Source organism: Urocitellus parryii, chromosome 8, assembly GCF_045843805.1.
Source record: "Urocitellus parryii isolate mUroPar1 chromosome 8, mUroPar1.hap1, whole genome shotgun sequence".
NCBI lineage: Eukaryota > Metazoa > Chordata > Mammalia > Rodentia > Sciuridae > Urocitellus > Urocitellus parryii.
Window position 1 is genome coordinate 50,942,357 of NC_135538.1, and position 12,757 is coordinate 50,955,113.

Sequence of the window (12,757 nt, forward strand, 5' to 3'; positions counted from 1 at the left end):
TTGGAAGCATATGTTTGCTGGAGTTTGAATCTGAGCCATTAAGCAAAACCAATGTTATGTAAGTTTGCATGCATTTGGACAGTAAACAAAGAACATTAATGAGTTTATAGATTTAAAAAAAATCATGTCTTTAAGACACATTAAAAATTATTCTCTGGGGAATGAAAACTAAGACCTTGAGAATCTATAATGGAAAGTATCTGATCCAAATTGAATCTGAGGATCCTCTCAATTATAAATTTATATATTTATTTATTATGTCCATCTGAAATATGCATGTTTTGCATTCACAGAACTCTTCAACCCTCTGGTTGACCTAGAAAATACTTAAAAAAAAAAAAAAAAAAAAAAACCTAAGCGGTTGGTGAACACCCAGCCTTGACTATTTAGGAGCTGTTAATGTGGTTTATTAATTACCCAGGCTGCTCACTCCTGCCCTCCCTCTCTTCCTTGCTATGTGATTTGTCTTCTTGCAGGGACGTAATACCTTCATTAAATCCTTCCCGTCCTTGGCTCAGAGGCGTCCCTGGAAGATATCCCCTCTCTAGATGCATCACCATTTATCATCACCCTTTGTTTGTGCTCTGTCAACCAGTTTTCAATTTATTTGGAATTCAGTTTATGATTAAAATTTAATGAGATCCAATCAAGTGCTTTTCTCAAATCAAGATGCCTGTGCAGTTGCCTCTGTACCCTCTATTACAATGGCATGAAGGAAAGCTCCTGCAGGTTTCCAGCCTGGTGATGCTTTACAGAACACAGGTGGCATGTTTTAACATCCCTTAGCATCAAGGTGAATCAGTCTGAAACATATTTAATCCAGAAGCATCGAGAGGCTCCATGGATTCCTTTATCTCCTCTTTCTCTCCCAAATATCCATCAATGCTCCCACACAAGATACACATGGTTCAGTGCACAGGATCTGGGGCTGAACTGCTCAGATTTGAACCCCAGTTCTGCTGCTTATTGGCCATGTGACTTTGAGGAAAAGTTTTACCTTCCCCATGCCTCAGTTTCCCCATTTATAAAGTGAGGTACCTATCAACTAAGGTTACCATGGGGACTAAATGAGTTAATGCATATAAAAAACTTGGAACAGTATTTCACACATAGTAACCATTCAATAAATATTAACAAGTGATTGCTAACAAAGGGTAAAGTTTCTTGGGTAGATCCACTTCGTTAGGCTTGTATTTTGGTATATCAGTATAATCTGTGTTAGTGGTCAATAAACTACAACCCTTGGGCCAAAGGTAACTGTGATCTCTTTATACTAGCCTATTGCTAAGAATCATTACATTTCTAAAGGGTTGTTTAAAATAAGAATAAGAAACAGAATATGAGACAGAGACAGTGTGAAGCCCATAAAGCATAAATGATTTACTATTTAGTCCTTTGGAAGAAAAGTTCTGTATGGTTTAATGGAAAGACGTAGCAGATTACAGGTAAGATTTGCTTTTACCAGTCACTTGTTGTGTGACTTTGGACATAAGGTATCTAAGCCTTTGTGGAACAGGAATGGCAGGATGGTACCTTTCCCCCTTCTGTGGCCCAGGCTTCTTCAAGGACCAAATGAGATGATGCTAATCAAATGTGCTAGAAATGACTCTCATATGTACATATTGGTTGAAAAGATTCAGTGTCCATATATTAGATTCATATGGTACTTTTAGCACCTGGGTATAAAACCAGGCAACACAGTCTAGAAAAAAAAAGAGTTCCAAAGCCAAATCACTCACTGCAGGAAAAATAATAACAAAGGTAATTTTTTTAAGAGGTTGATATGGTCCAGGCTCTGCATTCAGTACTGTGTGTCTTCTTTTATCCCTCTGGAGCAAGTATTGCTATTTCTCCATTTTGCAGATGAGAAAAAAAAGGTCCAGAGAAGTTAAGTAATTTTGTCAATCTAATTACACAGCTGTCAGAGAAAGAAGTCAAGTCTGGGGAGTCTAAGTTCAGAGCCAATGTGTTCAATCACTGTGTATTTTCCCACATCTTAGAAATAAGTGTTGATTCTGAGTAAAGAGCATCTGGAAGGCATAAGCCACAGTTACTGTGAAGGTAGGCTTTAGTTCTGCTAATGTGTACCCTGAAAGAGACTTGCTTCCCACACAGGCCAGGTTGGGGTCTAATGGACCTGCAGAAAGGAAGGCAGGCCTGATGGGGGGAAAAGAAGCTTCTAATGGACTAGGAGATCAGAAAGGTGCGATTGTGAAGACTAAAAGACTCTGTTTTGAAATACTAGTAATTTAATGCAAAATGTGCTACAGGAGGTGAAGGATGCTGGGAATAGAGGTGAGCAGGGTTAGAGGCAGCTCGAGGAGGTTGGCAGAGCTATATACAGAAAAAATGGTGGTGGGGGGAAAGTGTGGGAAATTCTGTGGATGGGAAACCAGGGAGCATTGTCAAGGATGTCAAGGTTGCTGACATCTGGATAAGATCTTATCTGCAAAACCAGGCTGGGGGTGGGGTGGGGGGGGAGTGGAGCAGGATAGAGGAGTCAGGAGAAAGGTCTGGGGTCTGAGGAGGCCTGAGACAGAGAAATTGATAGAGAGTTGAAGGCAGAATCATGAAATCAGAAAGGTGGTCCGAATCAAAGAACTGGAGACACAGCTCTCGGCCCAAAGGGCAATGAGATTTTAGACAAGAAAACCTTTTCTCTTTAGAGTCGGATCAGGAGTATGAACTAGACTCACATGTAAACTGTCGCAGTTTGGTCAGTGTTTCTGGGACTTGGCTCTTCATAGCTCCTGCTCCTCTATGCCCACCCCAGAAACATCCTCACCCTCTGACAAATGGTTTTTCTATTCTGAGGGACACGTTCACTCTCTCCTGGGAGGCTTATGTGTTCCTCATTCACATTGGTTCTTAATCTTTGTGAACATCAGAATCAACACCACTTTTCCTTTTCCTTTTTATTTTTTAATTCAATGTAATTTTTTGGTTCCAGAGATTGAACCCAGGGGTGCTTCACCACTGAGCCACATCCCCAGCCTTTTTTTATTTTGAGACAGGGTCTTGCTAAGTTGCTCAGGGCCTCACTAAGTTGCTGAGGCTGGCTTTAAACTCACGATCCTCCTGCTTCAGCCTCCCAAATCTCTGAGATTACAGGCATGCGCCACTCCACCTGGCTCCTTTTCGTTTTTATTAGAGACATGTAGGTACTTGGTATAAAACTTAACAGGTATAAACCATTCTGAAAGGGAGATCTCTCTCCTGCCCTCTTCTCAGTCATCCGGTTCCCTTCTTGGAGGCAAATATTGTTCCTAATTTCTAAGGGGAGACGTGTAGCTGTGCTCCCACATCATGCAAAGGTGGCATACCCTACACACTGTTCTCTAATTTTTTGAATTTAATAAGTTTTGTAGCTGCTTCCATTTCAATCACACAGCACTTCCTCATTTTTTTTTTTTTTAAGATACAAATATCCATTGTCTAGATACAGAACAGTTTTAAAACTCAGCACTTCTTTGGACATGTGGGTTGTTTCTAGTCTTGGCTACATAAACCTCTCTGCACTGCCCATCTTCATAGCCTCTTCATTTCACACAGTGTGCACATACATGCTCTGCAGAGGAAATTCTCAGAAGTGAAATTACTAGGTCAAAGGTCAGGAGTTTTTAAAACTTCTGAGAGTTATTGCCAAACTGTACAGATTTCACTCCTCTTGGCAAAGCAAGAGAGGACCTGTTTACATCTGGGACTTAAGACACTGGGAGGCCCTGGCCCCACCTCATAATCCCTATGTGTGGGGCCTGGACTTCTGCATTAGGATCCTCACAAGGGGAGTCTGAGCCAGAAACTCTCCTCATCCTCCAGCAAGTCCTTTTCCCTCAGGGATGGGTCCCAGTGCAGTAATCATGGTCACTGTCCTCCAGGCCAGACAGGCTTCAGTTTCTCCCAGGCATTCTGAGCACCACAGGAGGCCAGACTGTCTAGACAATGCAGGTGTTTGGAGTCCCGGGTCCTGGTGAGCAGATATTCTGTCCTCTTGGGGGTCAGTGCTTTTTCTCTAGGTCATGGCTAGAAAACATGCATTTTCTACTTCAATCCAGGTGGCCTTCTGTTAAGGACTGCAGCACAGACCGTACTGGGGTTATAACCACAGGCACAGTATATGGAGAAGGTCTGGAAGAAAAGAGGAGAAAATGGTTAGCAGTGAAGAGACACTCAGTGATATTTTTAAGGTCCATTTTTTTTTTTACAATGTTTATATTAAAGACAAAACAAATAAAACTTCATCTCCAACAAAACCCACATATCTCCGTGTGGCCCTGATGTATGTTTGTATATAACTGTCCTCTGTGACTGCCTGGAGAGGGCTGGCAGAGTTGGCCATATTCTGCCACTTCTGGCAGAGGGTTGGGGCCGTAAGGGGCCCATGTGGTAGTGGCAAGTGGGCTTTTCCCTCCTCTGTTCTGGGCAGAGCTCTGTGGACATACAAACAGACCAGCACTCCCTGTGTGGAGCCAAAAAACAGATGGCCCATCTCACTGGCTGGTGGAATATTCTTATTTTGTCGGTGACAGCTATGGTCAACCCTGCCCATAGGCAGGATCTCTCAGGCATGACCCAGGCCTGCCTTGACAGCTTGACAATCAGTGAACATTTCATGAATATTTGTGAGAGTAGGAAAGAGAAGCAGTGGTCAGGGTCACCCATGTGGCATAATTATAAGAGCCCTGAGAACTTGGCCCACCAGATACTCCCTGCTAGCCCCCCATGGATCCTAACATCTATCAGTGATCCTTCTAGCTACGCAGATCTGCCTGGTCTAAAATAGGCATCAATTATTTATTCATTCAGCAAATCTTGACTATACACCTACTAGTGCTGGGTACAGTTTTAAGTGCTGAGAATAGAGCTGTGACTAGAACAGTTGAAAAATAGGCCCTTGTGAAGTGTCTATTCTGGAAAGAAGGGAGAGGCAATAAAGTAGTAATCTACTATATATTTGCATTTATAATATACATTTAGATACTATATAAGATGTGATTATTGCTATAGAGGAGAAAAACAGGCAAGGGAGAACAGAGTGGGAGGAGAGTGTAAAAATTTTAGAAACTGTGCCCAGGCATATCTCACTAACAGGGGGACAGCTAAGGAAAGATCTGAAGGAGAAGGGAAGAGAGCCATGCAGATATAAAAGGGAATGACAAGTGCAAAGGCCCTGAGGTAGAGCCTTTGCTTTCCTTTCTGTTTGTTTTTTCTTGTTCTGAATCAAAAGAAACCTAAAGGTAGGGATAATACTTTACATGTCTTTAGAAATAATTTTGAGGCCTGGAGGTCTAGCTCAGTGGTAGAGTGCTTGCTTCGCATGTTCAAGGCCTGGGTACAATCTCTATTGTCACAATAAAAAAATTTGTTTTTAAAGAATTTTGATTATTTTTTCAATGTATAACCTTCTGTAGCTCTTGGATTTTGTTCACTTATAGATATTTTAGAAGGAAGGAGTTTTATTGAGCACATGCCTTATAAGGGGGATGAACCACATAGGACACAGTAAGGTTTCCATAATTATTTGCTATTTGAGTATTTGATAAGCCCTCAGTAAACATTTGTGGTTGAAATGCTGCATGGATCCAAAGTAAGGTAGCAACATATTTAAAACATCAGGGTCCATTTTGTGTTTGTAGTGATTACTAATCCTATAGTTTTACTAATAGGTTGGCTATGTCAAGGCAGGTTTATTTACTATCATCTGAGGGGCCCTGTGTTCCTTTCCAAATCAGCCATAAGTAACCATTGATGGACCTCAGACTCGCAGTCATGAAATAACCACTCTAGTCACCTTTTATATCAGCTTCCTCCAAGCCTCCGGAGGCCCCTCAACTAGAAGAGTCAAATGTGCAACTTGTTTTCTGGAAAGAAGCATTTTCTCATTCATGCTTAGAAATCTAGGGAGATTGTAAACGGCTGTCCCTGAGCTGCCTGAAGTGGAGGCAATGGAAAGGAGTCACCTGACAAGCAAGAGCTGCTGGAGTCATGTCCTCCTTAGCTGGCTCACTTTCTGCATCTCTTTGTCCTCTCATTCGGCTGGGGGCTCACAGATGCAAGCAGGGGATTACCCAGCACTCAGCCAATCCTTGAGAAAATACTTTTGTTTCCTGTCCAGCTGAAGAGCATGTTGTAGGGCATATTCAATTTCATAGCTGCAGACAAATTGTAAGGAAGAAAGGAAAACAATGGTGAGCATTTTTAGAGAGTAGAAAGGCGAACTATTCGTGGTTTGGGGTAGGTTCTTACTCATTTTTCCAAGATCTAATCAATTTAGATGGTGAGGTCTCTTTTCTATAGAGTCAAGGGACAAGGGACACAACAACCTGGAGAGGAGACAAACCAGAAGGGAAAGACTGAAGGAAGAGGGAGGGCCAGCCAGGGAACTTTCTATAGGCAGCTATTTGTTTTTATTATTTTGAGGTGAAGGTCTTCTTATGTTGTCCAGGCTGATCTCCAACTTGTGGGTTCAAGTGATCCTCCCCCCTCAGACTCTCAAATAGCTGGGACTACAGGTATGGGCCACCATGCCTGGTAAAGGATGTGGATGTAACTTGGTGGTAGAGTATTTGTCTAGTATGCATGAGGCCCTGGGTTTGGTCCCCAGCACAGGAAAAAATAAAATAAAATAAAAATAAAAAAGAAGAAGAAGAAGAAAGAAAGAAGAAAAAGAAAAGCAAAAGATACATCTGGTAGCAAACTGTTGGCTTCACCTCTGCAAAGGGGGAGCATTTCAAAATGCAGTCTTGTTCCCATTGGATTGGGTTCAGGGCACAAGAGAAAGTGAATTCATGTTCTTCAAAAGCTGTCTTAGAACAATAATTTCTGTACTCAGTGACTTCAGGCACAGTAAGCCCTCAGTAAACGTTTGTGGTTGAAATGCTGCATGGATCCAAAGTAAAAATTTAGAAATCCACACACAGTCTCTTTTCTCTCTCTCTCTCGTAGTTGAAGTGTGCTATGTACAAAGGCCTTGCGTAGAATAAACCTCTGGGATTTTTTTCTTTTTCACTTACTTGCCTTTTTACCACATCTTCTCTTCAGCCTTCTACAAACCACCCATGCCCCCACTCCACACCGGCCTGCCTGTTACTTCCCCTTGAGCCAGTCATCATTTCAACCAATTGATGATAAGAGGAAGGAAATCGTTAGGCTGATTAAGAGTTCCTTTTTTTTTTTTTTTTTTTATGAGAGATTGAACTCAGGGGGCGCTTAACCACTGAGCCACATCCCCAGTCCTTGTTTATATTTTGTTTAGAGACAGGGTCTTGCTGAGTTGCTGAAGGTCTCACTAAATTGCTGAGGCTAGCCTCAAACTCCCAATCCTCCTGCCTTATCCTCCTGAGTCACTGGGATTATAGGCATATACTACCACTATGCCTAGCTAAGAATTCTCTTTTTATAGATTAAAATAATATTGCTTGGACAGTGGGCTCTATTCTCTAATTTAATGACCAGTTTAACCACACACATAAACCATATGGTCAATTTAGATTGCCCAGAGGGAATTAAGTTCTCCAAATGACCTAACATTGTTAAGTGGAAAATGTCATTATGACCTTTTTTCAGTGTGTTTTAAACTTGTGCTTTGTTTTTCTAATTAAAAAAAAATTATTTATTTTTTAATTAAGCAATAGAGCAAAATTGTAAAAGTTCAAAAGTTCTCCCTCCCACTCATCTTCCCCAGCCTAGTCTATCTTCAAAGGCAATGTACTAATATCCCCAAACCCTTCACACCTCTTACGCAGGTATAAGCAGATACCCACACACAAGGATAAACACACATTCCCCTCTCCTAATTTTGTTACACAAAGTAGCAGCATTGTTCTGTACCTTGCTTTTTTTTTTTTTCTTTCTTTTTTTGGACATTTTACACTATATCTTGGAAATCATTCCACATCAGTTACTGAAATGCATTTCATCGTGTATTCCAAACACACATGAAGCAGCCCCACATTATGATAATTTCTTTTCTCAATACCTGGCAGTTGATTTTCATCCATGTTTTCTCCTTGCTGGTGAGTGACTTTTACCACAGGATGACTTCTAGTCACTTTCTTTGAATTGTCTTCCAGATAAAATATCTTCATAAGCATTAGCGGCTTTGCCTGGAGGATAAGTAAACAATTTTATGTGATTGGGGCCCTGCAAGCACAGTGGTGTCACACTACTGTTAATTTAAACCACATCCTGAAGGAGGTCCCTTAAGGTCATAAAGTGGGGACTCCAAGAATTGAACTGTCTGCTAAGGCTATGGCATGTTTTCTCTTGTTCCAGAAACTAGAATGAACCGAAGCATTCCTGTGGAGGTTGATGAATCAGAACCATACCCAAGTCAGTTGCTCAAACCAATCCCAGAATATTCCCTGGAAGAGGAATCAGAACCACCTGTTCCAAATATAGGAAACATGGCGCCCAACGGCTTGTCTGCACCTAAAGATCCTCTCCATTCCCCAGGAGACATTCCTCAGGTTCACCCTCCCCTGAAACTTGCAAATCAATATCAGCCTATGTCCCAGCAGATCAGCTGCCTACGCTCTAAAGTCCTGGAGGAGACCGAAGACAGTTTCTTCAGGAGGCATCCAGACCCAGGCAAAGATTTTTCCTCAGGTTCCTCTGCAGCCAGTGAGCCTGAGCCTGAGTCTGTGGTTGGAGCCCTCCCACTACAGCATCAGTTTTCATTTATGGAAAAACGTCATCGATGGCTGGAATCTCAGCTTTCAGCAGCTTCTCCTGACACTGGCCATGACTCAGACAAATCAGACCAAAGTTTATCCAATGCCTCAGCAGACTCCTCCGGCAGTAGCCAAGACACGATGCCTCCACCACAGCCCCACAGGAACCGAACAGCCCCAGATGTGCCGACAATAGACACGGGGTACGATTCCCAACCCCAGGATGTCCTGGGCATCAGACAGCTGGAAAGGCCCCTGCCCCTCACCTCCGTGTGTTGCTTTCAGGACCTCCCCGGACCTCTCAGGTCTAGAGAGTTCCCTCAGTTTGAACAGAGGTATCCAGCGTGTGCCCAGATGTTGCCTCCCAATCCTTCCCCACATGCTCCATGGAACTATTGCCATTGTCCCGGAACGTGCCTTCCCCGGGTACCATGTAAGTGATCCTTACTGCCTGTGGACATTCTGGGCTGGGTGACAGAAGAAACAAGGTCCTACATCAATACCTCATGTCACTAGACCAGCACAGACTTGTCCAAATGTAGAGAGGCCCATGTGTGGTTAGATTTGCAAGGACCTTGAGAGGATGCTTTTTCTTAGCCCAAACCTATCTCACATGGAACCTTCTCAGGAAATTTTAAGGACAAAGTAGCTGCCTCTGTCTGGGTTAGTTTACCTGAAACCTGCCTAAAGGTAGAGAGCTGACCCAAATGATTTCTAGAAAACTTATCTGTTGTTCATATTCTTGGGCTTTTGGGTTCTTCTTTCTCTTCATTCTTCTTCCCTTAGATGTGGCAGAGAAAGGGTGTGGGAGGGGCATGGATGCCACTGGCTGCTCTGATTGCCCAGTCACAGCATGGGTGTGGTGGTAGATTCCCTTAAGTATGACTCACTGAGAACTGAACTTTGGCAAGTCCAGGCCTATGTTTATTTCCCAGTGATTTCCAGGTTAAAAAAAGGAATACTTTATGAGCATAATACCATGAGGTACTTTTTAACATTCTGCTATCTACATTTAAAGATAATTTTTCTGGTCATAGCTATAATATTTGGTCACCTCCTCCCAACTGAAATATGTCCAAAAGCTCAAAAAAGAAAAAAGACTTGGATTTCCATCACTCAAATATAATTCCTTGTTAAGGTTCTGACATTATTTACTTCTAGTGTTTTTTTTCCTTTGCATAAAATGACATTGAGTGGTACTTCTTCCAGAATCATTTAAAAATGCTGCACTGTACTTTACCAGATAGATCTACCAAATTGTTATTAACCCATTCTCTATTTTTGGACATTTCAACTAGTTTCCAGTTTTATGATTCAGCAAGTGGTGCTACAGCAAACATTATGCACACAAGATTTTATCTGCATGTCTGATCAATTTCTTGGGTAAATGTGCAGAAGCATGAATGCTTAGTCAAAGGCTTTGTGATATTAAGGCCTGAGCTTTATCTACTAACAGTAGAAAGTCTCAGTGTCACAGACAAAGCAAGCATCTGACTCAATGTTATAATGAGGATCTCAAGAAGATCTTTGCACTGGAAAGTGTTTTTCCCATTGAAGCCTGAAATGGTGCCATTAGCAATCCAGTCTTTGGAAGTAAACATTGTCCCCTCTGGCAGGCTCCTTTAAAAGACAAATACACCCAACTGGGAATGCTTCACCTCTTATACCTCAGGACCTGCTTTCTTTCATCAGTTCACCTTCCCTTCTGTTTTATTTCCTTCTGTTGACTTGGAAGGGGGATGTTTAGGATCCTGGGAGTGCAGAGGGATGATGAAAGGCAGACAGGACAGGAGATGGGAATAATTCACAGAAGAGGTATAAACAGCCAATATGCATAAGAAACCAAGCTTAACATTTAAGAAATGCAAAAAAATTAAAAGATACATTTTCCTTGTTTAGAGGTGCAAAAATAAAAACCTCAGACAAACCCTGGTTTTAGTGAGGTTCTGAATACTCTGATACACTTTTGATAGTCATGTAAGTTGATGTGATCTCATGGGGGGCAATTTTAGTATCAGAATTTTGCATGTGCTTCTTTGGCCAGAAGTCTCATTTGTCATACTCTATGCTGTAGAAACTTTGAACAAGTATGTAAAAGAATATGAACAAGGAAGTTTATTACATAACAGTGTTGCATTAGAGTACTATACTGCCTATCAACAAGGGGCTGGATGAGTACAGATGGTCCCTGACTTAAGATTTGTTGACTTTATGACAGTGTGAAATTAATAGACATTTGTGAGGCACAGCTCTCAGACAGTCACATGCTCAACAAGTAAACAACCCCTGTTATAACAGTGTACCATGTTGCTAAGGTATGATATTCCATAGGTTAGGTGCAGTAAATGCATTTTTGATTTGCTGTTTCCATCTTACTGTGGGTTTATTGGGGCATAGCCCTATCATAAGTCAAAGAACATTTACAATTTATGGTTTATTTATACAGTGGTCTAATAGGTCCCTGTTGCATAGAATAAAATACTGTCCACATTCTGACATAAAAAGATGAAGTCGAAAAACAAGATGCAATACTGATCCCATATATGTTCATTTTTTTTAAGTTATATGTGTTTATTCATACATTTTAAAACTCCAGAAGGATTGTACCAACTGTTAAAAGTGACAAGGGTTGGGAAGCGGGTGCAGAGAATTAAGATGAGACAAGAATATTTTCCTTCTAACTATTATGCTTTGTTAAATTTTTCTATAGCAAACATTACTTCTATAATTGGAGAATAAACTGCACACAGTAGCACACACCCATAATTCCAGTGATTTGGGAAGCTAAGGCAGGGGGATTACAAATTCAAAGTCAACTCTGCAGTTTAGAGAGATCCTCTCTCAAAAATAAAATAAAAAGGGCTGGGGATATAGCTCTGAGGCAGAGCACTCCTGGGTTCAATCCCTAGAACCAAACCAAAACAACAACAACAAAAGCAAAAAAAAAAAAAAAAAAAAAAAGGAAGGAAGGAAGGGAGGGAGGGAAAAGTAAGCAGAACTAAGAATGCACAAAGACGAGCTTGCCTTAGCTCATCCTGCAGGTACTGTGGCCCTGGTTCCCAAGGGCACCTAATCACAGGGAAGAGGTCAGGGTTGCACAGTGCTTGTGGTTTTCCTGTAGGGCACTGCAGCCCCAGAATACTAATGAGGATTGGAGCAGCAATGACTCCCAGGAAGGCTGCTGTGGGGACTAAATGAGATACTGTATTAAAGGCACCAGGAACGTGGCTGGCTGCTAGTAAGTCCTCAATACTAGCAGCTCTTAGTTATTATTGTTATTTTTTAACGGATCCTGTAGCCCAGCCCTGCAGAGTATGCCTTACTTCCAGATCCCTCTCACTGGCACAGATTTTAAGCATTCAGAGCAGGTGTACAAATGCTTAGTTTCGTGTCAGGGCTATAACTGCACTTAATTGCCAACAAAACCACTTCAAAAGAGCCGTTCACCTGAGGGATGCTTGTGCAGTTGGAAACCATGGCTACGTGGTTCCACTTGGCTTTAGAAGAGCATTACTTCCTTGCCTGTTAATGAATATATAAATAAATAATGATCACCATGCAAATGGCGTAGCTTAGCTTTTTGCAAGTTAAAGCAAAAATGGTTACTGGTCATCCCTTTCATGTTTAAAAAAAAAGTTTCAAAGCAGATGAAAGAGAAAACAGAATAGCTTGTTTTCTCCTCATTGTACCCCCAGGAGAAGTCAGCCTCTACTGCTTCAGAATCCTTCTGTTGAAGGTCACCAGAGTGGAGTTCATGACTGCACAATCAAATAAAACCCATGATGCAGATATATTGGAGAGAAAGAAAGAATTAAGTGTAGCAAGGCCTTATTTTATTATAAGATTCTTGCTTTCTCTACCAAGGAGACAGAATAAAATAAAGCTTGTGGGTACATGCCTACAATTGTTCCCATGAACCCTAAAAAGTGATCATTTGCACACACAATTTAAAAAAGGAAAAATTAAACCAGATGGAAGAAATGATAAAGAAAGGAGTTGCCTTGTAGGAACCACAGCTGGTTACAGCTGTGGGAGTTCCTGTTAACAGTTTATGTTGGCTATTTTGTTTCCTGGCTAAACCGATT

General features: G+C 41.5%; 1 protein-coding gene and 1 long non-coding RNA gene across 6 annotated transcripts in view; one reads left to right on the plus strand and one right to left on the minus strand.

The window, feature by feature from the left end:
* Positions 1-12,757, plus strand: part of Traf3ip2 (TRAF3 interacting protein 2) — a 39,959-nt gene that overhangs the window by 4,266 nt on the left and 22,936 nt on the right. For 2 of the 4 annotated variants that reach the window (XM_026395050.2, XM_026395051.2), the window contains exon 2: positions 8,275-9,105. In XM_026395050.2, the coding sequence (XP_026250835.2) occupies positions 8,283-9,105 (823 nt within the window). In that variant the 5' untranslated portion in view covers positions 8,275-8,282. Of the gene's footprint in view, positions 1-8,111; positions 9,106-12,757 lie in introns of those variants that run through there. The other 2 variants (XM_026395052.2, XM_026395049.2) reach the window with 2 other exon arrangements.
* Positions 2,470-12,757, minus strand: part of LOC113187317 (uncharacterized) — a 108,028-nt gene continuing 97,740 nt past the window's right edge. The window contains exons 1-4 of one of the 2 annotated variants that reach the window (XR_003301401.2): positions 8,533-8,622; positions 7,979-8,105; positions 5,961-6,152; positions 2,470-4,128 (exon numbers count right to left, since the gene is read on the minus strand). This is a non-coding gene — a long non-coding RNA (uncharacterized LOC113187317). Of the gene's footprint in view, positions 4,129-5,960; positions 6,153-7,978; positions 8,106-8,532; positions 8,623-12,757 lie in introns of those variants that run through there. The other variant, XR_013344154.1, reaches the window with a different exon arrangement.